The 26,419-nt window shown below is 55.0% G+C and overlaps 1 protein-coding gene across 4 annotated transcripts in view; it reads left to right on the top strand.

The window, feature by feature from the left end:
- The first annotated feature begins 9,050 nt into the window (after positions 1-9,050).
- KCNH3 (potassium voltage-gated channel subfamily H member 3) overlaps positions 9,051-26,419 on the top strand; it is a 19,560-nt gene continuing 2,191 nt past the window's right edge. The window contains exons 1-12 of one of the 4 annotated variants that reach the window (XM_003825836.7): positions 9,051-9,818; positions 11,217-11,450; positions 11,949-12,083; positions 13,026-13,159; positions 13,594-13,837; positions 14,233-14,390; positions 14,489-14,696; positions 19,205-19,483; positions 19,751-19,950; positions 20,389-20,638; positions 24,644-24,861; positions 25,923-26,254. In XM_003825836.7, coding sequence (XP_003825884.1) covers positions 9,743-9,818; positions 11,217-11,450; positions 11,949-12,083; positions 13,026-13,159; positions 13,594-13,837; positions 14,233-14,390; positions 14,489-14,696; positions 19,205-19,483; positions 19,751-19,950; positions 20,389-20,638; positions 24,644-24,861; positions 25,923-26,254 — 2,468 coding nt within the window. In that variant the 5' untranslated portion in view covers positions 9,051-9,742. The remainder of the gene's footprint in view (positions 9,819-11,216; positions 11,451-11,948; positions 12,084-13,025; positions 13,160-13,593; positions 13,838-14,232; positions 14,391-14,488; positions 14,697-19,204; positions 19,484-19,750; positions 19,951-20,388; positions 20,639-24,643; positions 24,862-25,922; positions 26,255-26,419) is intronic. The other 3 variants (XM_014347198.5, XM_008951172.5, XM_024931125.4) reach the window with 3 other exon arrangements.

Raw genomic sequence — 26,419 nt, 5'->3', positions numbered from 1 at the left:
AAAAACGGAACTGTCTCAAGAAAAAAAAGATCATACTACTATGTATATTCTGTAGTTTTAATAATATGTGTAAACTATAATTCATTTAGGATCTCATGCTGTGGATCTTCTCCTAAATTTGCCAATTTGACTCTTCTTCAATGAGAAGTTAGGTTTATCCTAAGTTTGAATTGTGTAGCCCGTTCCTCATTGCCCATAGTGGTTCTAGGCTTCCCAAAAGAAGGAAGATACATGCCCTGGGCAGTTACCACTGGTGCACCAAGAGGCCTTACTTAACCATTGTTTGTCCTTCTCTTTCCACTTCCTCTTTCAGACAAATGTCTCACCCTGCCCAACTTAAGAGATAGGACTGCAACTTTAAGTTGTTTAGCTCTGTCAGTTATATGACACTTGAGAGGCAAAATTTAAATTAGCATGGCTTCATTATGAACATCATATATTTCCTATGCCCCTAATTTGTGGCGATTTAAAAAAATGTGCTTTTAAACAAAAGTGCAGACCAGCTTTTCTTTTTTTTTTTTTTTTTTAAAAAGGGACCGGGCTGGGCGCGGTGGCTCACGCCTGTAATACCAGTACTTTGGGAGCCCAGGCGGGCAGATCACAAGGTCAGGAAATCGAGACGAGACCATCCTGGCTAACACAGTGAAACCCCGTCTCTACTAAAAAATAGAAAAAATTAGCCAGGCGTGGTGGCAGGCGCCTGTAATCCCAGCTACTTGGGAGGCTGAGGCAGGAGAATCTCTTGAACCCGGGAGGTGGAGGTTGCAGTGAGCTGAGATCGCGCCACTGCACTCCAGCCTGGACAACACAGTGAGACTCGGTCTCAAAACAAAAACAAACACAAAAAAGGGTACATAGTAGAAATTTAAAAGTTTTCTCTACCTTGTCCCACTCCCCCGAAGAAATCGCTGGTAAGTTTCTTACATGTCTTTCCAGAAACTTTCTAAACCCAAACATAGAAGTACCTTTTCTTCTTTCTTTTGCATAAATGGGATTCATACTGTGCATACCCTTATACAAGTTGCTTTTTTCACTTGTCCTCACTTTTTGTAACTCATTTTTTTGTTTTGTTTTAAGAAAAATCAAGTATATTTCTACTTACTGACGTGGATGGAGGTCTACGAGGTATAGACCTCTGTTCTGTGGCTGCATAGTATTCCATTGTATAAGTTTGTTATTATTAGTTTAACCAGTCCCTAATGATGGTTTTCAGTTTTTTGCTATTACAAGTATTGCTGCAATGAGCATTCCATAATGCATATATCATTCCTCACTTGAGAGAATATCCCTGTAGGATAAATTCCTAGGAGTGGAATTACTGGGTCATATAGTTATTGATAAAGTATTATTTTGATAAAGTTGCACGGATTCACACATGCAACTTATTTATTTAGAGATATGGACTCTCTGTCGCCCAGGCTGGACTGCGGTGGTGGGATCATAGCTCACTGCAGCCTCAAACTCCTGGGCTCAAGGGATCCTCCTGCCTCAGCCTTCCAAGTAGCTGGGACTACAGGTGCATGCCACCACACCTGTCTAATTTTTTATTTTTATTTTTTGTAGAGATATGGTCTTGCTTTGTTGCCTAGGCTGGTCTCGAACTCTTAGCCTCAAGCAGTCCTCCCACCTTGGCCTGCCAAAGTGCTGGGATTACAGGTGTGAGCCACTACACCCAGCCACTAGGTTTACATTTTCCACCAGTGTTTGGCAATGCTTTGTACAGTTGCTGAGCCAGAAGCTAAGGAGAGAAACAATCCCTGACTTCACATGGCTGATAAACCAGTTGATGCAACTGAGAATACCAATAAATAATACAAGGAAATAGTGTTGCTTGAAAGTGCCATGCTGTCTTCGAGGTGGAGGGAGCACAGCCGAAAGGGCTGGGTCCCATGCTTGAGCCAGAACTATACCAGCATATGATCAGGCAGTTGTGCAGTGGTGTATGGAGATAGTGACATTCCATTATATTTCAGAATCCCAAACCAGGGTACAGTCTTGTGAGTATGAATGTATGTATGGGAGGGAATAGGATAAACTAGTTGAAGTTAGGAGTGACCCGGAAAATTCGGGATGCATGTCACTCATCTTTGTACTAACCCGTTCTCTTGGAGAAGGTCAGTAGAATAATGTCTTGTTGCCCCTGAAAATTCTACCATCTGACCCAAGAAAATGAGGTTCTGTCTTCCCTGATTTGTAGGGTTCATCCCACCTTCTGGTCCCATTTGGTGAGGATTGTATCCTTATGGCAGCACATTTCTTGGAAGAAACAGGTATACATGCTGGGAGGCTGCCAACTGATACAAGAAACTATTTTATCACTAGTTTAACCAATGAGTTCAAAGTACCGGCTCACAATGCTGGTAGCCAGAACAACATACGATAAAATCAAGTTTCTGGTTGTTGTAGCCACTTGGGCACATTTTCTCTCCATCACACATTGAGGTACCTACTGTGTGCTAGGCACTCTGCTGAGTTCTGAGCCAGAAACTATTCTAGCTCATTCTTCTTCTTTTTTTTTTTTTTATCTATATTTTTTGACACAGGGTCTCACTCTGTCACCCAGGCTGGAGTGCAGTGGGGCCATCTCAGTTCACTGCAACCTCTGCCTCCCTGGTTGAAGCAATTCTCTTGCCTCAGCCTCCTGAGTAGCTGGGATTACAGGTGCCTGCCACCACACTCAGCTAATTTTTGTATTTTTGGTAGAGACGGGGTTTCACCATGTTGGCCAGGCTAGTCTCAAACTCCTGACCTCAGGTGATTTGCCTGCCTCAGCCTCCCAAAGTGGTAGGATTACAGGCGTGAGCCACCAGGCCCAGCCCTAGCTCATTCTTCAACTGCTTTGCAGGTAAAGGAAGTAGAGCTCGTCCTTAAACCCTTGGGAGCCCTGCCTGTTGGCCAGGCAGTGTGGTAGAGTATAAAGACTCAACTTGGATTTTAATTCTGGCTTCACAGCTTGGTAGCTGTGTGACCGACTGCCCTTGGACAGATAACAGCTTTGAACCTCTTTCTGAACTGTGAAGTGGGACAATGGTAATGACTTTATGAGACATCTAGCCAGGTGCTACAAAACAGTCCCCTGTGTGTCTAGGCTAACCCATGACAAGTTGAATGTTCACTCCCCATAGCCCCTTTCCTTTTCTGTCTGTCCTGCTTTGTTGAAAAGTATATGAAAGAAGACTTCCCCTATATCCAGCCAGACAGACCTTATTAATCACAAAAATACTAAAAATCCAGCTATCCTATTCCTTCTGTAAATTTTCTTCCTGAGTGCATGCCCCTCCAGCATGGTGAGCCCTGTGCCCCTCTTGTCTGTCTGCCATACCGATCAGAAAATGCACCCCTACCCCAGTTTCAGAGCTACGTGGGTGTGGCAGGCAGATGCTGATGGAGCTGACCTCGGCTAACACAGTAACCATTGCAGCAGCACACAGGTGAAGCTGGGGCCAGGGTTTCCCAGGGGAAAGTCAGGGAACATTATTTCCATACAGGTGATGAGGGAGTTTTATTACCTACCTTGATACTCAGTTCCAAGGAGGAAACTATCCAAAAAAGATGCTTCTGGGTTAAGAAACTCACCCAGCAGCACAACTATTCTCCTGCCTGTCCCTTCACTGCTGTCAAAACAGCAGGAACAAATACCACCCACTCCAATGCCTTAGGGAAAAGTCAGGTCTCCTTTTTATGTCTCTTCAACTTAACCGAGTTAGGCTTTCTCTGTAACTCGATTTCAAACACACCTGTTTTCTGGTGCTGCTAGAACACACGGATTGAGAGGATGAGATTTCTCAGGAGGCTGGGCACATACTCCCTCGCCAGCTCCAGCAGGGCTATGTTGGCCACCTTCCCTTCGGGTCCTGCAGTTAACTGCAGTGTCTCACCTGGCGTGGAGTCCAGGTGTTGTTCACAATGGGCATTCACCACAGGTCACTGACCATCTGTCAGAAATAACCATGCCGTTCCCTTTTCATAGGCTGTTTACCAAAGGAGAAGACAAAGTGGCCCCGCTGCATGGCATAGTCCTGAATTGCCGTCATCCTAGTCAAATCTTGGTTCAGACCTGATTCTTTTTCTTACTAGCCAAGCAATATGGGCCAGTTTCTTTATCTGTAAACACAACTCTGTGCCTCCCAGGTTTCCCTTGTTTGAAAGTTGATTGTGGGCTGGGCGCAGTAGCTCACACCTGTAATCCCAGCACTTTGGGAGGCCGAGGCAGGCGGATCACCTGAGGTCGGGAGTTCAAGGCCAGCCGGGCCAACATGGTGAAACCCCGTCTCTACTAAAAATAAAAAAATTAGCTGGGCGTGGTGGCACATGCCTGTAATCCCAGCTACTCGGGAGGTTGAGACAGGAGAATCACTTGAACCTGGGAGGCGGAGGTTGCAATGAGCCGAGATCACACCGTTCAACTCCAGCCTGGGCCACAAGAGCAAGACTCCATCTCAAAAAAAAAAAAAAAAGTTGATTGTGGTCTGTTCCCACTCTACTCTAGCCAGGGTCTTCCACTAAAAGAAAAGGAATCTCCTAGAATGAGACAGCCAAGGTGTGGCCAAATACTAGAGGCCTCAAAGAATTCCAAAATGTTTTATTTTGGTGGGGAGGGGGAACCCTCAGGCTTCATCCTGAGCTCATTTCCCTGGTCCCAGCACCGAGGGCCAGAGATTGGTGGTTGTTGTTGTTGTTGTTGTTGTTGTTGTTGAGACAGAGTCTGGCTCTGTCGCCCAGGCTGGAGTGTAGTAGCACGATCTCAGTTTACTGCAACCTCAACCTCCTGGGTTCAAGCAACTGTCCTGCCTCAGCCTCCAGAGTAGCTGGGATTACAGGCGTGTACCACCATGCCCTGTTAATTTTTGTATTTTTAGTAGAGATGGGGTTTCACCATGTTGGCCAGGCTGGCCTTGAACACCTGATCTCAAGTGATCCGCCCACCTCGGCCTCCCAAAGTGTTGGGATTACAGGCGTGAACCACTGTGCCCGGCCAGGCCAGGGCTTTTTAAAAATAACAGCTGGCTAAGGTTTATTTCACAAATCAAAAGACCCAATGCTCTGCAAGATAAAGTACCTCTGCACACCCTGGGTCTCCCAGCTGGCCAGTGGCAGAGCTAGATTGGAACCCCAACTAGTCTGACTTGAAAGCCCAAGATTTTCCCACCATACAACACACCTTAGAAGCAGAGCCTGGCCTTGCTGGCTGAGAGCCAGGCTCAGGCCTGGGGACCTCCAGAGAGGAAGGTGGAGAGAGTGGGAAGAGACGGGGAGAGGGGAGGGGCCCCTGGGCTCTGTTCCTCGACAGCCGCCTATTCCCACTCCCTGAGCACAGTGTCTGACTCCGCCTGCGCTTTGTGGTTGCGGGGTGGGGGGACTTTTTCCATCCTTTGTGTCTTGAGCGGTTTTTTCCTTGCTTTGCGCTTCCCTACTGTCTCTCCATGTTCCTTTTTGTAGCTAATACTCCCACAGGCCTCCCACGGCAGCTCCAAAATGCAGCCTCCCGAGTTTCTTCTTGTTGACAGAGGCTTTGAGCATCTCTGAACAGGGATCCTCCTCAACATTCCCCTCCCTGTGACTCCCCACCACGGCCAAATGCGTCAAGAGCTGGCGGAAGGGAAGAGGAAAAGGAGTTACAGTGAGGAGGACTATGGTGCCCATCTCCCAGGGCCCTGCTCAATTTTCAACTCCCCAATGCCCGTCTTACTCTCTCCTAAATGTGGGTCCCTGCCCTTTGTGCATGTGGGTTGGGGGCTGGAGGAAAGATGGAAGGAAAAGATAGGGAATTAAAAGAATAAAAGAGGACCAAGCAAGGTGGCTCACGCCTGTAATCCCAGCATTTTGGGAGGCCGAGGCAGGTGGATCACCTGAGGTCAGGAGTTCAAGACCAGCCTGGCAACCCTGGTGAAACCTCGTCTCTACTAAAAATACAAAAACTAGCTGGGCATCGTGGCAGGCACCTGTAATCACAGCTACTCGGGAGGCTGAGGCAGGAGAATCATTTGAACCCAGGATGCAGATGTTGCAGTGAGCCGAGATCATGCCATTGCACTCCAGCCTGGGTGACAGAGCGAGACTCCGTTCAAAAAAAAGGAATAAAAGAAAAAACATAAAAATTAAAAAAGAATAGAAAAAAAAGATAGGGAATTGTGACTAAGAGCTGGGGGAATCCATACAAACAAAAGCCAGGTCTGGCAGGAAGATCTGAGGGACTGGGTAAAGGTGAAGAGAGAGGATAGTGGGCTGAGATCCTGTGCCTGATCACGCTCATCTAAAACAGGCCACATAAAGGAAAGGGTCAGTGGCGGTACCCCCTCCCAGTACGAATTCACATGAGTTCTTTGAGGGGCAATGGGGGAAGGGGTTTAAAGGCCCAAACAGGCCTTTGACTTTTCACTCTGCAATAAGAATGGTAATAACATTCCATAAATATTAGTGTATTTTCTTCTCCTGGAAGTGGGAACCAGGGCAGCAAAGGGTGACATGGGCATTGTGCCTGGAGCTGCTGGATGAGGCAGTGCACCTCAGACTAGGGACTTGACCTCGCTGCCCCAAGTTTTTCATCCGTGAATTGGCAGTTATAGCTAATAACTAGCTCATAGCGTTAATATGAAGATTAATGGGACAATCCAAGTAAAGCACTTTGCACAGTGCCTGGCAGAAAGTTAATGCTCAATAAGTGTAAGCTGCTGTAATCCTCAGGGGCACCCCACACATTCCATCTCACCCTGCTCACCCTAACCCAAGGTGTCTGGTTTGGCTTAATGCCCAAAACCAGCCCCAGCAGGTGAGCTGGAAGCCTGAAAGTCTAAACACTTAAGCCTTACAGGGATAAGTGTAAGGCCACCCAGACATGCTACACAAGCCCAGATGACCAGTCCTCTGAGTGCCCACACAGTTAGGCTAGAGAGAGGCAGACCCAACGACCTAGGGCTGGGAGACTGTCAGGGTTCTAACCCTGGCTGTGTCATTTATCAACTCTGTTACCTTGAGCAAGTCTCTCTCCCTCCTCCTCCCCCTCCTCCTCTTCTTCTCCCTCCCCTCCCCTCCTCCTCCACCTCTTCTTCTTAACTTCTTCCTTCTTCTTCCTTCCTCCTTTCTCTCTTCTCCTTCTTCTCCTTCTCCTTCTTCTTCTTCTTTCTTCTTTCTTCTTCTTCCTCTCTCCCTCTCTCTCAGCTCTGGTTCCTCCTTTGTGAAATGGAGCATAAGGAGCCCCCACCCTGGCTGTTTCACAGGGCTCCTAGGAGACTCAAAATCAGACAACAAACATTTACACGTTGCAGGTGTCACACACTGTTCTAGATCCTCTACACATACTCACTCATTGAATCCTCATTACGACCCTCTGATGTTATTATTAGCATCCTCATTTTACAGATGAGAGAACTGAGTCAGAGAAGGGTTAATAACTTGCCTTTAAAAATCACACAGACAGGCCAGGTGTGGTGGCTTACGCCTGTAATCCCAGCACTTTGAGAGGCTGAGGCGGGCAGATCACCTGAGGTCAAGAGTTCGAGATGAGCCTGGCCAACATGGTGAAACCCAATCTCTACTAAAAATACAAACATTAGCGGGGCGTGGTGGCGCACGCCTGTGGTCCCAACTACTTGGGAGGCTGAGGCAGGATAATTGCTTGAACTTGGTCGGCATAGGTTGCAGTGAGCAGAGATAGCTCCAATGCACTCCAGCCTGGGCGACAGAGGGAGACTCGGTCACAAAAAAAAAAAAAAAAAAAAAAAATCACACAGACCAAAATTAAAAAAAAAAAAATTTAATCACAGGGACAGCAAGTGGCAGACCTGGTTCCCAAGTGGGTGGGTGATTTCAATTGTGACCTTATCCTGTCTCAAAGTGAACTGACTCCTAAAATGTCCTTCTTTTTAGTAGACAGCTGGACCGCCGCCTGGAGAGGAAGCCTTGAACGGCTGGGGGAGGAGATTACTTTACAGCCAGGATCCAGCCAAGGCTGGGGATGAGATGGGAGTAGGATCTCCCGACTCCTTAGGGTCACTCCTCAGGGTCACTCCTCGTCCTGGGGACCAGATTCCAGGCTTCACAGGACTGGAGAAGGAGGAGCGCGTCCTCCCTTCCCAAAGCGCCAGCTCATTTAGATACAGGTGCCTGGGGCTTTGGCTCTCGTCGCTGACGAGGGGTAGCATCTTTCCGATGCTGGTGACTGTGAGTGCGTCTCGAGGGATGGGGGTGCTGAGCCTACCGCTTCGCTCGTTAGGGAACAAATTGCTGTTTTGGCCCCGGCGGCTCCTCTGGGCGCGGGTGGCAGCCGCGCTCGCTGGCAAATCGTGGGAGGGAGGAGGAGCGGCGCTGGCAGGCAAGTCCGGGGGACCGTCGCAGCGCGGGAGGCCAAGAAAAGACGGCCGCCCCGGGCCCGGCTCCGCCCCGCCGGGAAGGGGCTCCCTGCAGCCGCCCCCGGGCAGCACCCTGCGCGGCGCCGCGCGGAGCTCTCCAGGACGAGCTGCGTGAGGCGCGGGGCTCGGCCTTCCTCGCTCCCCTGGTGCCAGGACCCGCACGCACAAGGTTCGGAAGTTTTTTCGCAGTGTCTGACCCCTGCCGGTCCCCTGTATTTACCACCTGACCCTCTAGCGCGCTTAGGAGAGGCAAGAGGTGACAAATGCCAGAGGGAAATGGACGGGCAGGACAAGGGGTCTGGCGCTCCCCTCCCCACCACACACCCTTTCCGCCCACGGGGTCACACGGAGGACGTCTGACCCTTACTCCTAGGGCTACCCACCCTCTGGTTTCCAGGCAGCTCCTGCTTGCGGAGACACCTCATAGGAGCAGCTGGATCCATTTTCCAGAGCGTCAAGTTGAGGATGAGAAAGTCTCGAGGGCCGGGCAGCTGTGCGCGCAGAACCCCCGCCCCATCTGCTTTTAGATTTCCCGGGTGCGGCTGGAGCCCCTCTAGAGCGCCGGCCTCCGCTGGCCGCAGGGCCTTCACCTGCGCCTGTCGCCCTGTCCCCTTGCCCACTGCATTTTCCTCGGGGAGAGCATCTTCCACAGCATGCGTCCCCTGCCCCCCACGCCCCGAGCCCCCCTCCCATTCCGCCGGGGGAGGAGAGGCTGCTAGGAGGCTCTCGGAGAGCCCCCGGGCTGCAGAGAAAGACGCCTCCCCTCTGCGGCTGAGGCGAGTGAGCCAGAGGGGGCCGGCCGCTCGCCAGTGGTTCTCCGAGGTACGGGCGGGGAGGCCCGCGGGGTGGGATCAGGGCGGCCGCCACCTCCCCGCCCCCGCCGAGGTCCCGAAGGGAGGGGAGCCCTCCGCGGGAGGCCTGTCCCTTTAAGGAGGCGGCCCTGGCTGGGTGTGCCCCGTCTCCATGGTTACCCCGGTGCAGGCGGCGGGCGCGGGAGGGAGGGAGGGAGGCTGCAGCTTCTCCCCGACAGACGGAGGGAGCTGCCGAGAGCCGGCGCCGAGCGAAGCCGAGCGGAAGCCCACCCGCAGCCGACACGCGAGCCGCTGCCGCGGCGGGAGGTGCTGAGAGCGCGGCGGCCGCGGGGCCTGGAGCCCGGGATTTGTGGGCGGCGAGGGCGCGAGGGGCCGCGCGCCATGCTCCGGGCCCCGACGGCGCGGACGCCCCCTCGCGCGCCAGCGTCCGGCGCGACCCCGGATCCCGGTCTGCGCATTGCCCCCCGACGGCTGCGCTAGGGAGCGCGGGGCCCGGCGGGGGGCGGCCGAGCTGGGCGCCCTCCCCCGGCGCGGAGTCCCCGCACCCCGGAGGGATGGGGCGGGCAGCCGCGGGCGCCTAAGATGCCGGCCATGCGGGGCCTCCTGGCGCCGCAGAACACCTTCCTGGACACCATCGCTACGCGCTTCGACGGCACGCGTGAGTCCGACCCTCGCCCACTTGCACCCGGGCCGCCGGACCCTCGCCAGGGCTCCCGCCTTCCCCGAACCCCCAGCAGCCCAGCTTGGCGCCAGCCTGTTCTCACCCTCTCCTCCCTACCCGCCCCTCTTGAGGCTGGGGCCATCGTCTCCTGCTAGGCGCTGTTTCCCCGAAGGTTCGGGGTCAACACTGCTTCAGGCGAGGCAACAGGGCCAGAAGTCCCTGGGTGTGGGTCCTGGGATGCTCTCTGTTAGCCGGGTCTCGAACCCGAACCTAGTCAGTCTGACCCATCCCACCCCTGCGTCTGGCGCTGTCGCAGCAACTACCCTCGGACTGGTGGGGTAAGGCGAGGCGGGTGAACAGTGCTCAGGGACAGCTGAGAGGGCTCAAAACACAGATTTAGAAAAGAGATTTGCAAACGGAGATAAGAGTAGGCGGCACTCGGGAGAGCACGGTGTGTCCAAGCCCCGTGTCTCATAGCCTGAACCCCCTAGACTTGGGGAGGCCATCTAGCCCCAAGAAGATGGTTTGGGGACTCCCATCAGGACTGGGGAAGTTTGGAGAAGGCGCCCCGAGCTCTGGATCCCCGGTTCTGGGGGCTCTGAGCACAGGGGAAGTGATGAAAGCCCCTTCCTCCTCCTCTCCCTCACATCCCCCGTGGGGCTTCCCAGCTCTCTGCCTAGGTCCTCCTTGGTCTCCGGTTCCTGATAGGGGGTGGGAGCCCAGCACTGCGCTCTCCCCACTCCGGGCTCCTCCATCTGCTTTGCCAGTGTGCTTGGCTCCTGCAGCCTGCTGATTCAGTGCCCCCCACTCCCCAATACATTCCTGGCTCCTGGCTCCCGTGCTCAGTCACCATTCTTACACCCCCATTCTTGATCACATTCACTAATTCCTGAGCCAGGTCAGGCAGCTAGGGCTAAAACACAGACAGCAGGATGTATGGTGGTCTGGGGTTGCCTCCAGTCTAGGTGTGTCTCAGTGGGAGAAACCAGACAGCCAACCTGGGTACCTGGCTAGTGGGTGAGCCTGGCAGAAGTAGAGGTGGGGCTGAGGCTGGCCCAGAGCTGGCAGGGCAGTCCTCATTAGGGATTCCCCAATCCCAGCCCTTACCCCACATTGCTCAGGACACCCTCCAGAAGGCACAGTGCCCGCACAGCGCTTCATTCACCGACCTCAGTTCACATGTGCTGATCCTTGAATGTACTCACACCTGCTGCAGGGCACTGACAAACAGGTGACACACACTGATTGCCATTCATAAACAGCCCTGCCTTAACACACACAGGATTCCTGGGGTTTGGAAAACCCACTCTTTGGTTGCAGGCATTTGAGAAAGGAGGGGTGGTAGGCCTCCCGCCCCTTCACCCCACGCCTCCTCTGAGAAGTGCTCTCTTGCAGACAGTAACTTCGTGCTGGGCAACGCCCAGGTGGCGGGGCTCTTCCCCGTGGTCTACTGCTCTGATGGCTTCTGTGACCTCACGGGCTTCTCCCGGGCTGAGGTCATGCAGCGGGGCTGTGCCTGCTCCTTCCTTTATGGGCCAGACACCAGTGAGCTCGTCCGCCAACAGATCCGCAAGGCCCTGGACGAGCACAAGGAGTTCAAGGCTGAGCTGATCCTGTACCGGAAGAGCGGTGAGGGGCCACCTGGCCAGCCTGCCTCACCTTTGCAGTCTCACCCAGCCTGGCACCAGCCCCATCCACTGTCCCTCCTCCTTTCTGTTGCCATCTTCTCCATCTCCCCATCTCATCCCATCTTCCCATCCCCCCATCCAACCCCTCTTGCTGCATCCCACCTCTTGCCCCTGGCTCCCCATCTCTACCTGCCTCACCCTAGCCTCAGCCTGCATTCAGTTCCAACCTCGGGTTTCCCGCATCCAACAGAAAAACATCCGCATTTCGGCAGGGCAGATCTACCACACGACAGGTCTGACCGTCATGTTTGCTCTCCCTTGCCTCCTTCCCCCAATTCCATCAAGCCCTGCCTTCAGTGAAACTGGACTGCCAGCCCTTCCCCCAGGAAACCGCTAGATCCTGCCTGTGTCTTGCCCGGGATGTCAGTGGAGCCAGGGCCTCTGTCACCTCAGGCAGTGCTGAGAATAGGAGGTGGGCTGAGTTTGTTTTTGTGCCCAGGGCTCCCGTTCTGGTGTCTCCTGGATGTGATACCCATAAAGAATGAGAAAGGGGAGGTGGCTCTCTTCCTAGTCTCTCACAAGGACATCAGCGAAACCAAGAACCGAGGGGGCCCCGACAGATGGAAGGAGACAGGTAGGTGCATGTAGGTGCTGTGGTCGGGGTATTGGGTGCCGCAGGCCCGGGCGGGGCCTTGGCACCCAGTCTGAGTACGGGGGTCCCCCATGCCCCCTGCATTCATTTCACTCCCACTCAGGCTGCCTGAGAGGCCTGTGCTGCTCTCATCTCCACATTCCTCGGTATGGGAATATTTTTTCCAAATAGACAGATTGAGACAAAGTTGGAGTTTTTAAGTCAACTTTATTAAGAAACTGAAAGCAAACAAACCCAATTGTACCTGTGAAGCAGGTACTTTCTGACCAGTTAAAAAGGTTGAGCACAGACCCACCAGGTTCCTCTTTCCTACAGCAAACCTGACTGGGGGTGGAGCTCTGGGCAAAGCCTGCTTTTAAGTTCTTCGAGTCTTTCCCCTCTTGTGTCCTCCAAGGCTGGGGCAGGCCTTTGGGCAGGTTACAAAGCTGTCAAGGCCTCTTTGCCATTTGGGGATGCTGGGGGTACTCTCCACTCCCACTCGCGTACTCCCAGTGCTGGGTCTGCCTCTCCATGATGTCAGCCTTCATTGTCACCCTCTGGTCCCTGCACTAGCTCCTGGGCTCCTGCTGTAAGTTCCCACACCTCTGCTGACGGCCTCCTGCTAGTTCTCCACCCTGGCCCTGTGAGGTACCTCCTCGCTTCCTGTCCCAGGCCTTTCCCTGTAGAGATCCTCTGGTCCAAACCTCCTCTTCCTGGAAGCAGACCCCAGAGGTAGTGTCTGTAAACACTCCTAGGACTGCCCATTGCTGGGCTGGGCAAGTGAACCCAGGAAGTGAGGAATACCTGAGCCCCCAACTCTAAACATTCTAAGTGGTCAATGAGCCAGACCAGTCCATGGGCCAGCAACTGTGTCCTACACCTGACCCAGAGCTAGGGTGTGTGGGCACACACCCATCATCTTCATGGGCCCCTCTTCTTTCGCAGGTGGTGGCCGGCGCCGATATGGCCGGGCACGATCCAAAGGCTTCAATGCCAACCGGCGGCGGAGCCGGGCCGTGCTCTACCACCTGTCCGGGCACCTGCAGAAGCAGCCCAAGGGCAAGCACAAGCTCAATAAGGTGGGCTCAGCCCTGGGATGTGTGGGAGAGGGGAGGGGCAGATGCAGAAGATGGGGAAGGGGAACCTGATCTACCACAGAGAGAATGTCTAGGGGCCACCCAGGCCTTGCCAGCACTTTGGGGGTTGGGACTGAAGGAGGGAAGATCACATGCCTGATCCATCAGAAGAAAGTCCTGGCCTGGGAGGCAGATGGGCCTTGGTTCAATCCTGGCTCCTCCCCTAAGCAGCTGTGTGGCCGAAGCTAAGTCACTTAACTTTCCTGATCTTCAGTTTTCTGATCTATAAAATGGAGATGCTAATGCCATCTCGAAGCAGATGCTGCTTCGATAATGCAGGGATAGAAAGGAGGTGGATGCGGGTCCCAGACTCTATCCAAACTCAGCCTGTGCCAATATTCTTTTCTCTCTGCCTGGACCTGCCCTGCCTCACTCAGGGGGTGTTTGGGGAGAAACCAAACTTGCCTGAGTACAAAGTAGCCGCCATCCGGAAGTCGCCCTTCATCCTGTTGCACTGTGGGGCACTGAGAGCCACCTGGGATGGCTTCATCCTGCTCGCCACACTCTATGTGGCTGTCACTGTGCCCTACAGCGTGTGTGTGAGCACAGCACGGGAGCCCAGTGCCGCCCGCGGCCCGCCCAGCGTCTGTGACCTGGCCGTGGAGGTCCTCTTCATCCTTGGTGCGTGCACTCTGCCCCTTCCGCCCCACCCTTTGCTGGCGCCCTGGGGCTTTGCTGGGGATAGTCCACGTGGCTTCCAGGGTGCTACAGTGCCCCCCTCGCCCTCTCTCATTTGTAACCTGTGAGCTTTGAAATCAGACCTAGGTTCCAAACATCTGCCACTTAGAAGTTATATGACCTTGAGCTGGTCAAAGCCTCACTGAGCCTCCATAAAATAGATTCCCCCTTTGTAAAATAGGCAAAATGATGTCTACCTGTTACAGTTACTGTGAGAACTAAGATGATGTACGGGAAGGGCCGGGGACAGTGTCAACTACTGAGAAAGTGAGCAGGTGTCCAGGCAAGAGTGGCTGCCCCCCAGCCCCAGTGCTGACTCCCACCCGGATTCCCCACAGACATTGTGCTGAATTTCCGTACCACATTTGTGTCCAAGTCGGGCCAGGTGGTGTTTGCCCCAAAGTCCATTTGCCTCCACTACGTCACCACCTGGTTCCTGCTGGATGTCATCGCGGCGCTGCCCTTTGACCTGCTACATGCCTTCAAGGTCAACGTGGTCAGTGTGGCTGGGCTGGCTGGGTGGGTGGGCTTGGCCAGGGGACAGGCAGGGCCAGCCCGCTGACCTCCCTCCCTCCCTCCCTCCCCGCATCTCAGTACTTCGGGGCCCATCTGCTGAAGACTGTGCGCCTGCTGCGCCTGCTGCGCCTGCTTCCGCGGCTGGACCGGTACTCGCAGTACAGCGCCGTGGTGCTGACACTGCTCATGGCCGTGTTTGCCCTGCTCGCGCACTGGGTCGCCTGCGTCTGGTTTTACATTGGCCAGCGGGAGATCGAGAGCAGCGAATCCGAGCTGCCTGAGATTGGTACTGGAGGCTCCCTCTGCATGTGGTGGGGAGGGAGTTGTGTCAGAGGAGTGTGAGTGCCAGTGTGGGTGCAGATGTGTGGTGTCAGGGACCTGTGCAAGTCTGCACGTGTGCAAATCATAGAAGAGGGTGTGCAGGTGTGAGTGTGACAGCCACCACCACGTGACAGGCCTGTTCTCCAGCAGCTGGGCCTTGTGGAGAAAGCCCAAGGAGTCCCAGTCGCCCATCCAGGCCTCCTGTGGCCAAATGTTGGTCACATTCCTTAAACCCCTGCCCCGTTGGGAAGGCCAAGCAGGGAGCCACTGCCCTCCAGGGTTTCTCTGACACCCGGCACTCCCCACCCCTCCCCCCGCATCCTCTCTGAAGCTTGTCCCCACCACCTTAGCTTCCAAGGCCCCTGCCTTTCTCTTGTCACCTCCAGTCCACATTTCTCCTGTCATCTCTAGTCCACATTTCTCCCCGCTGCATCTCTGCTCTCCCCTGGCCTAAAAAGCAGGCTTTCTGCGTCCCCAGCATCTTCACTCTCCTTCATGTCACCTCTTCTCCTTCCACAGCTCCTCTCTGCTCACCACCCACTCACATCTTAACTCCTGCTGGGAGGGCTTCCACCCCCACCTCTGCACCCAAAATGTCATCTGGAAGGTCACAGTGACCTTCTGGGACCAAACCCTCATCCTCCTTGAAGTCCCTGTATCACCTGACCCTGCCAACCATAGTTCCTCTCAGCTGTGGGTGATGCAGCCCTTGGCTGGCCTCCTCCCAGCTCCTCCAAGTTCCAGGGTCTCCAGACCTTTCCTCACAGCTCTCCCCCTTCACCTTGCTTTCCCTCGGCTATTCCACTGACACCGAGTGAGCATCTCAACTTCCACCCTTTCTCTAGCCAAACCATTCCATTCCAGCTGTTTTTAACTCTCGATGCGCCTCAGGTCCAAAATCAAACCTGACCTCTTCCTCCCCAGCCCTCCAGCCCTCTGTCAGCTTCCAGGTAACTGACATTTAGCTGGGTTTCCAGATGCAGGTGGCTTTTTTTTTTTTTTTTTTTGAGCTGTCACCCAGGCTGGAGTACAGTGGCGTGATCTAGGCTCACTGCAAGCTCCGCCTCCCGGGTTCACGCCATTCTCCTGCCTCAGCCTCCCAAGTAGCTGGGACTACAGGCATCCGCCAGCACGCCGGCTAATTTTTTGTATTTTTAGTAGAGACGGGGTTTTACCGTGTTAGCCAGGATGGTCTTGATCTCCTGACCTTGTGATCCACCTGCCTCGGCCTCCCAAAGTGCTGGGATTACAGGTGTGAGCCACCACACCCGGCAGGTGGCCTCGTATGACTGTCTGCTCCTTGGCAGAGTCACCAGGTGTCCAGATCAGCCTTAGAAACCCGGTCTGATCAGTTCCCTGGGAACTACAAGGCTCCTGTGAATCCTCTCTCCCTCTGCAAACTCACGGGAGGCCTGTGTGTGTCACAGAGGACCCATTTGAAATTTCCCCCAAGTGCTCTCGCTGCTGAGTAGGTGGAAACCAGGACACTCCGGGCAGTGACACCTCCTTGGTGCCTGCTATTCCCAGAGGAAGCCTGTGGTGTCAGCTGCTCTGGGGTCAGACGGCCACATGGCAAACACAGTCAGAGGGCCACGAGATGGACAATGGTGAAACAAAGCCTGTCTCCACCACCCCCAAAGTGGGCTGAGACACCAAATCCCCAGGTCCACTCCCGCCCCCTGAAATGGGACCCAGACACCCTTGGTCTTGTGTCCACGAGACTCGTCTCTTCCAACCACCTCACAGGGGTTGCTGATCTGACATTAAGAACACCTTCAGCTCCCAAGAGTCTCTGAGCTCCACAGGATGGGCAAGGGTGGGTCGACCCTTGCAGATACACATTATATTCTTTCACCCTTGACCCCTGAGTTCCAGGGTGGTTTCGTTCCATTTGAGCCGGTACTAGTCTACATTTAGAGACTTTACAAGTTCTTCACATCATCATCTCCTCTTTCTCCAGGGAATCTGCCCCCTAACTGGGTTGGCACCAAACCCAGACCTCTCCAAGTCCAGCCCTAGCAGGAGAGTTCCTTGTAGGGGGAGGTGAGGCTGAGGTGGGGGGGTGGGCAGCTGGCCCAGTTCAGTCTGGTGGGCAGCTCCTTCTCCAAGCTTCCTTGCCTGGGTTTCCTTTTCCACTGCCCATGATGTGGACAGAGTTCCTTCCCCAGGTTCCCACTAGCCCAGTGGAGGTGGGCTGGATTTTCACAAGGCTGTGCTGAGTATTGGGGGAGAGAACTCAGAGCACTCCTTGGTGTGCGAGCCCCCAGCCTCCAGGACAGCTCCTGCTGGCCTGACCCCGCCCACCTGGAGGCACAATCCTGGCCCCAGCTTCAGGGGTTGCTGATGCCCCATGGCCAAGACTGAAAGATCAGAGGCCTCCCTGCCACCCTCCCCTGTGTCCTGCTGCTTCTCCCCACCTTCCCTATCCTGGGCATTTGGCTTTGGGTAGCTTCACCCTCAGAGGCCAACTAAACAGTGACTGTGAAGAGTTTTACGTACTCCAATTTTATTTTATTTTTTTTGGAGACAGTCTCACTCTGTCACCCAGGCTGGAGTGCAACGGCGCAATCTCGGCTCACTGCAACCTCCGCCTCCTGTGTTCAAGCAATTCTTCTGCCTCAGTCTCCCAAGTAGCTGGGATTACAGGCATGCGCCACCATGCCTGGCTAATTTTTATGTTTTTAGTAGAGATGGGGTTTCACCATGTTGGTCACGCTGGTCTCGAACTCCTGACCTTGTGATCTGCCCACCTCGACCTCCCAAAGTGCTGGGATTACATGCATGAGCCACTGCGCCCAACCATGTACTCCATTGCATTCTTATGGCACATCTCAGATAATGGGAAGGTGAGCCCCCACCTTGGTGCAGGTCTTAGTACATCCTCCTAAATTCCTTAGCCTGGAATGTAATGCCCTCAGTGTTAACCCCACATTCTAGCCAAACTGAGCTACTTGCCTGTACTTGTCTTAAAATATCAGTCTCCAGGTTTGGCTCGTGCCTGTCCCTCCACCAGGAATGACCCCCTCAGTTTCTTTGTATCAAAACCCTACTACCCTTTGAGACCAAGCACAAATGTCCCTTCTTCCAGAAGCCTTCTAGCCCTAGCCCATGGCACTTGGTTAGAGCCCCCCTCCCTTCCTGCCGTGTGGCACCTCTGAGATGTAGTTCTGGCCCTATGTCACCTGCCCTTCTGAACTGGAGCCCTCAGGGAGCTCCTGTGGGGCCCCCAGCTCCTGGCACACAGTGTGTGAGGTTGCTGAATGAATGAGTGGGTGGATGACAAGTGTGTGGGGGCCACAGGACCCATATGCCTGAAGTGTTGGGGACAGTCTGGAGTAGGGGGTCTGTGCTGAGGTGGGAGGAGCAGGGCACAAGTGGAGAGGTGGGGTCCAACTGCATCCTGTGACCCCAAGCCACAGCCACACATACCCTCTGCCTCACCATTCTAGATCAGCCAATCCGCCCTCTCTCCCTTGCACCCCATGGCCCCCAGCTCTGCCAGGACCTCTGTGGATCTTGGGATCCCCCATCCAACACCCTAGAGCTCCTGCAACTCTCCAGCTAGGCTCAAGAGTGACTCCCAGCACCCAGCCTTGGGAGAGACCTCAGTGCACAACCCTACTCCATGCCAAGGCCAGGTGGAGAACTTCGGGCTGAGGGGCAATCCAGCCTCTGCTCCGTGGCCCAGTCTAGCCTGTGACTACGTGTGTGTGTGTGCGCGCGCACCTGTGTGAATGTATTCGCCTGTGTGCTCTTGTCCACGAAAGTGTGTCTTCACCCCCTGCCTGACAGCGTGTAGGTACCAGTGTACCTTTGTCCCTCTCCCAAGTGTGCACAGCCTTTTCAGTGAGTGGCTGTGTTGAGGCGCCTGTAAGGGGCATACATGTGTCCTTGTCTTCTTGACTGTGTGGGGCACACACATAGCCTTAACAGTGTGTGTGCATGTCCATGCAGGCGTGCTTGGGACCTGTGTGTGAGGCTGAGTGGTTTGTGTGGCTGTGGGGATGGATGAGACTGAATGGGGAGGGGAGGGAGGACCTTCTGGAGTTGATGGGCTCAGAGAAATGCAGGAAGAGGAGTCCCGTTGGACAGGTGGAGGTGAGGGCGGAGGTGGCCTCACCATCCATCTTTTGGGGTTGAGGCTGTGGTTGAATGCAGTGAGCACCCCAGTCCTTTTGCCCACGCCAGCCAGGCCCTCCGACTGGGCCCGTTACCTGGGATGGGTGCCAGCCATGGGGGAAGGGGTGTGATTTCCCTTGTGTCATCCTCAGTGCCAATAGGAGCTGGCTGGGGAAATGGCAGACTCTTCTGAGGGTTGAGGGGGTGGAGAGGGGTGTGCTAGGCTGGCAGTGAAGGGGCAAAGCGGCGGGAAGCCATGGGGCTGGGTCTGTGTCTGCGTGTCCCCACCCCCAGGGCCCGGCATCCTCGCCCACAGTCTTCCTGCCTGCTCAGGCCCTGCTGTTCCCCCCTCAGGCTGGCTGCAGGAGCTGGCCCGCCGACTGGAGACTCCCTACTACCTGGTGGGCCGGAGACCAGCTGGAGGGAACAGCTCCGGCCAGAGTGACAACTGCAGCAGCAGCAGCGAGGCCAACGGGACGGGGCTGGAGCTGCTGGGCGGCCCGTCGCTGCGCAGCGCCTACATCACCTCCCTCTACTTCGCACTCAGCAGCCTCACCAGCGTGGGCTTCGGCAACGTGTCCGCCAACACGGACACCGAGAAGATCTTCTCCATCTGCACCATGCTCATCGGCGGTGAGCCCGGCCGCGCGCGTCTTCCCGGGGCCACTCCCAGACTTCTGCCCGCAGGCGGCGCCGTCCCACTCCCCGGAGGGCCTGAGGCCGGGGGCTCTTCCGCTTTAGGTGGCCGCGGAACCCGAGGCCGGGGTGGGGGAGACTTCGCCCGCACAGCGGCCTTCGGGCCTTGCCTAGGAGCGTGCGGGGCCGAGGACAGATGAGCCCAGCGTGGTGTCAGGCCGGGCCAGGTCCCCTAGGTGACCCCCTCTCGTCACCCTCCCCCAGCCCTGATGCACGCGGTGGTGTTTGGGAACGTGACGGCCATCATCCAGCGCATGTACGCCCGCCGCTTTCTGTACCACAGCCGCACGCGCGACCTGCGCGACTACATCCGCATCCACCGTATCCCCAAGCCCCTCAAGCAGCGCATGCTGGAGTACTTCCAGGCCACCTGGGCGGTGAACAATGGCATCGACACCACCGAGGTGCGGCCTCCAGGGCTGGGCCTGCTAGCCTTTGCTCCCTCAGGGGGTTTGCAATGGCCTAGAATTATCAGGAGTGGGGGAGGATGAATGCAGAATTTTGGCCCCTGTGCCTCCCTTCTCTCTTGAGGGGACAGCAGCATGGGACAGAGGGCAGCTAAGAAGGCTTGGAGGGCCCTCTGAACCCCAGTTAGGTCTGGGGGCTTGGTGCTCACTGAGGTGGGAAGCTGGGCTGCTCTGGGCGCTAAAGTGATTGAGAGGGAGGTGGAGGAAGCCCCCTCGCTGCCACCCTGTGTGGAGCTTGGAGTTGTGAGAGAGGCCTCAGGTCCCTCCCATGCCTCCCCTGTTCCTGAGGCCTGCCAGGGTGGAGAGGGGCTGGCTGGAGGCCACCTCCTCTTCTGCCACTCCCAACCCCCCCACCCCGCACCTGCTCACCCGCAGCTGCTGCAGAGCCTCCCTGACGAGCTGCGCGCAGACATCGCCATGCACCTGCACAAGGAGGTCCTGCAGCTGCCACTGTTTGAGGCGGCCAGCCGCGGCTGCCTGCGGGCACTGTCTCTGGCCCTGCGGCCCGCCTTCTGCACGCCGGGCGAGTACCTCATCCACCAAGGCGATGCCCTGCAGGCCCTCTACTTTGTCTGCTCTGGCTCCATGGAGGTGCTCAAGGGTGGCACCGTGCTCGCCATCCTAGGTTTGTGAGGGTGGGAGAGAGGGCGTGGGGGCACGTGTGTGTGAGACCATGGCCCTGATCTGTGGAAAACCTGGAGAGGGGACCTCCACAAGGCCACTGAGAGAGAAACAGCCAGGGTGGAGTCAGGAGTAGTTATGGAGTCCTGGTCAAAGCTCAGAGAAGCCCCAGTGACTGCAAGGTGGCAGCGTAAGTAGGTGGACACGATCTCGCAGGTGGCCCTGGGGCCGAGCGAGTGGAGGGCCAGCCTTTGAAAGGAGCCAGTCTATGGGGGACAGAGGGGAGCTGCCCTTCCTTCAGGAGGAAAATCAGAAGCTAGGGATGGAAGTGCTGGGGAGAGTGTCAGGCAGGGCTAAAAAGGGGAGGAACAAAAGCTGTCCTTGTGGTCCCCCAGGAACGGTGAGATGTGACTTTCCTGAGGCAGATCACAGAGCAGGCCCAGAGCCCAGATGGGTTGACAGAGCTCAGTCTCCAAACAGCCAGGGAGACTCATTCTGATGAAATGGTATCTACAGTGTATATACTTCCCTTCCTGGCAAAAGAAGGAGGTGAAAAAGGAAATCAGTTCCCTAGACGCAGATGAAGAAATTGCAGGTGTGGAATGGACACAATAGTAGTGCTGATAACAGGGGGCTAACAGCGTGACTAGCCCTGTCCCAGCTCCTTACTGCTTTGTCTCACTCTAACCTCACAAAACCCATTATTCCTATTTTGCATAGCAGGAGACCAAGGTCAGAGAGGTTAATGAACAGCTAGGAATCGGCCAGCCGGGGCTGGAGCCCCATCCACCTGGCACCAAGTCTCATGCTTCTTCCACGGGGCTCCCAGGTGCTCTGGGGGGAATTGGGACTGGCAGGGAGGAAGCCATCGTTAGGAGGGTTGGACCTGCACTCTAGGATTTGGAGAGTTGGGAGCACATTCTAACTCTCAGGGAAACATGGGGCTGTGTCTGTGAAAAGCCACTAAAGGACCAGGCACGGTAGCTCAAGCCTATAATTCCAGCACTTTGGCAGGCCGAGGCAGGCAGATCACTTGAGGTCAGGAGTTCAAGACCAGCCTGGCCAACGTGGTGAAATCCTGTATCTACTAAAAATACAAAAATTAGCCGGGTGTGGTGGCGGACACCTGTAATCCAAGCTACTTGGGAGGCTGAGGCAGAAGAATTGCTTAAACCCAGGAGGTGGAGATTGCAGTGAGCCAAGATTGCACCACTGCACTCCAGCCTGGGCGATAAGCGAGACTCTGTCTCAAAAAAAAAAAAAAAAAAAGAAAAGCCACTAAAGAGGAGCAGAGCTCTATGGCTGCAAGAGACTATCACCGTGACCCTTGAGGGCGGGGAACATGTGACCAGTGTGGGTAGTCAAGGACTTGTACATGTGGAGAGGTGGTGACCTGACCACTGCTGACGACATCGAATCCTCAGGCAGCCAAGGCACGTGTAGATTCACTGTGGGGACTGCTGAAGCCCTGGGGCTGAGGTTTCTCATTCATCTGGCAATCCACAATCAAGACGAGAAGCAGGAAAGGGCCAGGAAGGTGGGGCGGTGTCACCAGACGCAGCTACTGTGTGTCCATCCTTGCTCCCTTGAAGAGGATGACCTTCCAGCTGGAAACAAGAGGAAAAAAATGCCATCGGGGTCTTAGACCCCAAGAGTGGGGACAGGCTGTTCACACCCTTTGTTTTACATCTTTCATGAGTCCAGCTTTTCTGCCTACATGCGGTGTATGCCAGCATGAGAAAATGGAGTTATGCCAGTCAAGTGTAGCTGGCAATCCTTGGAGAGATTCCGAAGGGCACAAGGACAGATTTTCACCACTGTAGACTGGTGAATCCAAAGCAGGATTGACGAGTGGATTACGAAACAGATGGTTTCCAGCCTGGAGCCGAGGGAGTTGTGTGGCTGGGAGCTGGCACAGGGCCTCTCAGAGCATGCCTTCGCTGGTGCCAGGCACCACGTCTCAGAATAGCCATGTTCAGTGTGCAGTATTCAGTGCCACAAGAATGGCTACAGCCTGTGCCCTGGGCCTTTGCCTCTACAATGTCCCTAGCACCAGGACTTATGCCACCGTTGATCCATCCTGTCACCTTCTATATGTTTTGGGTGAACTACTTCCCTGTTGACTTGGAGGCTCTAGATGCCCTGGTGAATGCCTGGTTCCCCAACCCCAATCATGGTCGGGTTCTCTGCTTTGCCTTCGTACCTACCCTCTCCTCACCTACCTTTTTACTCGAACGTCCAAGTGCATCCTGTCTGCTTCAGGCAGCTCTGGGTTCTGGCGCTTGCCTCTGTTGATGAACTGCTGGAAGCTAAACATACGCAAAGTCCGTTGTGAGGAAGGAAGTAGTTTGATGAGCTGCACCTGGTGGGCAGACTCTGGTCCTGAGACTCTGCCCTCGGTCCTGTCCTGTTTCTCATTTTTCTCCCACCTCTTAGATGAAGACAAGCAGCACGTGCTTATTCTATTTCAGATGACGCCAATGAAAAGAGAGCACATTCCCCAGATGATCACATTGAGATCCAAACAGCACTCAAAACGACCCAGAAGGATGGCCTGAAACCAAGAAAATCAAGTGTTAAACTATACTTAAGTTGGGGTGCATTCTATACTTAAGTTGGAGCAAAAGTCCAGGAACATGTAGAGGAGACATGAGCTCAGTGTGTGCTGCTGGCAGTGTGAGGTAGTCCATAGCAGGGCCATCCTTTCTGAAACACTTTCTAACAGTCTGAACTGCCTCGCGGTGGTTGAGCTGCCTTGAGGGTAGTGAGTGCTCTGCCCAAGCCCGGACTGCGTGCCTATCCCTGTTGGAAATGAATTTTTTATTTTTGAGACCAGGTCTCACTGTCGCCCAGGCTGGAGTGCAGTGGTATGATCTCGGCTCACTGCAGCCTCGACCTACTGGGCTCAAGTGATCCGTCCACCTCAGTCTCCAGAATAGCTGAGATTGCAGGTGCACACCACCACACCGAGCTTAATTTTTGCTGTTGTTGTTGTTGTTGTTTGAGACAGGGTTTTGCCATGTTGCCCAGGCTGGTCTCAAACTCCTGAGCTCAAGCGATCCTCCTGCCATGGCCTCCCAAAGTGCTGGGAGTCATTGTGCCTGGCAGGAATGATTTATAGGGGTTTCTATCTGGGAGGCAAAGGAAGAAAATGATTTCTTTTTGGTCGTCTTTGTGTGAGGCACTTTATCTACATTAACTCTAATTTAGCCTCAACATGTCCCTGGACAGACACACCCTATTTCATTGATTCTAAGACACACATCTCACCCACCCTACCCAATCTAACATCTCTGAGATTACACCGCAGGCTCTAATTGATGCCATTTAATAATTACTGTCAGCCAGGTGGCAGTCTTAACCTGCCTGTGGGAAAACCTCCATTGACCCCTTCTGGTGAGATCAAGAATATTCCCTAGACTCGGTTAAATGCAGCATCTCTTGTAGAGCGGAGGCAGCTAGGGCTCAGGAAGGTGAGCCTGGCTGCCTGGCATTTTCCCTATGCCACACAGGGCTCTAATTTGCTGGTTCCAAACACTGATTCCTGGACAAGCTGCATCTGAATCACCTGTGGGACTTAAAAACAATCAGACTGTGGGGTCTCCCATAGATACTGTGACGCTGTAGGTAGAGATAGGGCCTGGGTGTTTGTTCTGACTTTTGCAGGGGATTCTAATCAACATAGCCAGCTGTGAACCACTAGAACTGATGTTCAGTCTCTCTCAGGGCTAAAATTCAGGTTTTCCGGCACAGTGGTTTTGATCCTGAATGTGTTTGAGGGCCTGGGTCACAGAGCTCTTTACCCCAAGCCCATGTGGGAGCCAGTGAGACAGGCCGCAGGCGTCAGGCCATGTCCCAGGCCTCTTTGCTCCTCTCTCTGCTGGCTTCAAGGCTTCAGCTACAGAGGCCCAGCCCAGCTCTGAAGGGAATCTCAGCAACCTGCAGCCCCCTCTTCTCTCCTCATGGCTGAAGCTCTCAGGGCTTGCTGACCTCTGTTTCCTCTCCCCAGGGAAGGGCGACCTGATCGGCTGTGAGCTGCCCCGGCGGGAGCAGGTGGTAAAGGCCAATGCCGACGTGAAGGGGCTGACGTACTGCGTCCTGCAGTGTCTGCAGCTGGCTGGCCTGCACGACAGCCTTGCGCTGTACCCCGAGTTTGCCCCGCGCTTCAGTCGTGGCCTCCGAGGGGAGCTCAGCTACAACCTGGGTGCTGGGGGAGGCTCTGCAGAGGTGAGTGTGCTGAGTACGTGCTTGGAGGGGATGGGGGTGCCGGGGAGCCTGGTGAGGTGGGCAGAGGCTGGGGATGGTGGAGAGCTGTGTGTGAAGTGTGGCCTGGTATGAAAGCTCCCACCTCGGGCAGGGGTCTACACCCTCTCTGCCCTTCCACACTCATGTGCCCAGCCCAGCATGTGCAGCCACCCCTGCCGGCTCTCCTTGGCCTGTCTGAGGCAGCCTTACCCTGTCCAGAGGAATCTTAGTGAAGGTAGATGAATGCATCAGTGCTGGCACAGGGAGGGGTGGCTCCTGGGGGTCAGGGGCTGAGCAGGGCAGAGACAGGCACCAGCCCTTCAGGTTGCTTCTGAAGAGAGCCTGGTGGCCCCCTGTGTTTTTTCATGGTGAAACAGGATTGTTCTGAGGGGCTTTTGAATTTTCCTGGATTGTCACTAATTCCAAACCAATTTTTAGCGCCACATTCTCTTGGATAGTTTAATTAGGCTGAGGGACCTGGTAGAGGAGTGGTGGTGTCCGTATTTGGCTAGAATTTTGAGAGGTAGTTAACACCTCCAGGGCTTTGGTGGCTTTAGATAGATTTTAGATTAAGATAGTATCATCTGGCCGGGCGCGGTGGCTCATGCCTGTAATCCCAGCACTTTGGGAGGCTGAGGCGGGTGGATCACGAGGTCAGGAGATCAAGACCATCCTCGCCAACACGGTGAAACGCTGTCTCTACTAAAAATACCAAAAAGAAAAAAAAGAGCCGGGTGTGGTGGCGGGCGCCTGTAGTCCCAGCTACAGGCTGAGGCAGGAGAATGGCATGAACCCGGGAGGTGGAGCTTGCAGCGAGCCAAGATCACACCACTGCACTCCAGCCTGGGCGACAGAGTAAGACTCTGTCTCAAAAAAAAAAACATAAGATAGTATCATCTATAGGACCTTCAGTTAGAATAGATGTTGGCTATTCTAACAAAGATGGCTCATCCCTTCCAGGGGAGATGAAGCCTTGGTAGGGGAGGTGAGTGGGACACAATAGTGACCATCCATGCCGATTCCCTGTCCCTCACTATCCCTAGGTGGACACCAGCTCCCTGAGCGGCGACAATACCCTTATGTCCACGCTGGAGGAGAAGGAGACAGATGGGGAGCAGGGCCCCACGGTCTCCCCAGCCCCAGCTGATGAGCCCTCCAGCCCCCTGCTGTCCCCTGGCTGCACCTCCTCATCCTCAGCTGCCAAGCTGCTATCCCCACGTCGAACAGCACCCCGGCCTCGTCTAGGTGGCAGAGGGAGGCCAGGCAGGACAGGGGCTTTGAAGGCTGAGGCTGGCCCCTCTGCTCCCCCACGGGCCCTAGAGGGGCTACGGCTGCCCCCCATGCCATGGAATGTGCCCCCAGATCTGAGCCCCAGGTGAGCAGACCCTAGGCCCCCGTGGCAGAGATGGTGGTGATGAGGCTGAGGCCCTGGGCAGGCGCACCCTGCCCTAGGTGCCCATCTAACCATCTTAACTCCCGCTAGTCTATGTGGGCCAAGCCTGCCTCCTCCAGGAAGCCTTCTGTGCTCCTCCTTTCTCCT

The sequence above is a fragment of the Pan paniscus genome, chromosome 10 (assembly GCF_029289425.2).
Source record: "Pan paniscus chromosome 10, NHGRI_mPanPan1-v2.0_pri, whole genome shotgun sequence".
Taxonomy (NCBI): domain Eukaryota; kingdom Metazoa; phylum Chordata; class Mammalia; order Primates; family Hominidae; genus Pan; species Pan paniscus.
The sequence above is the reverse complement of the archived record's forward strand: the minus strand, read 5'-3'. Positions and strand labels throughout refer to the sequence as shown.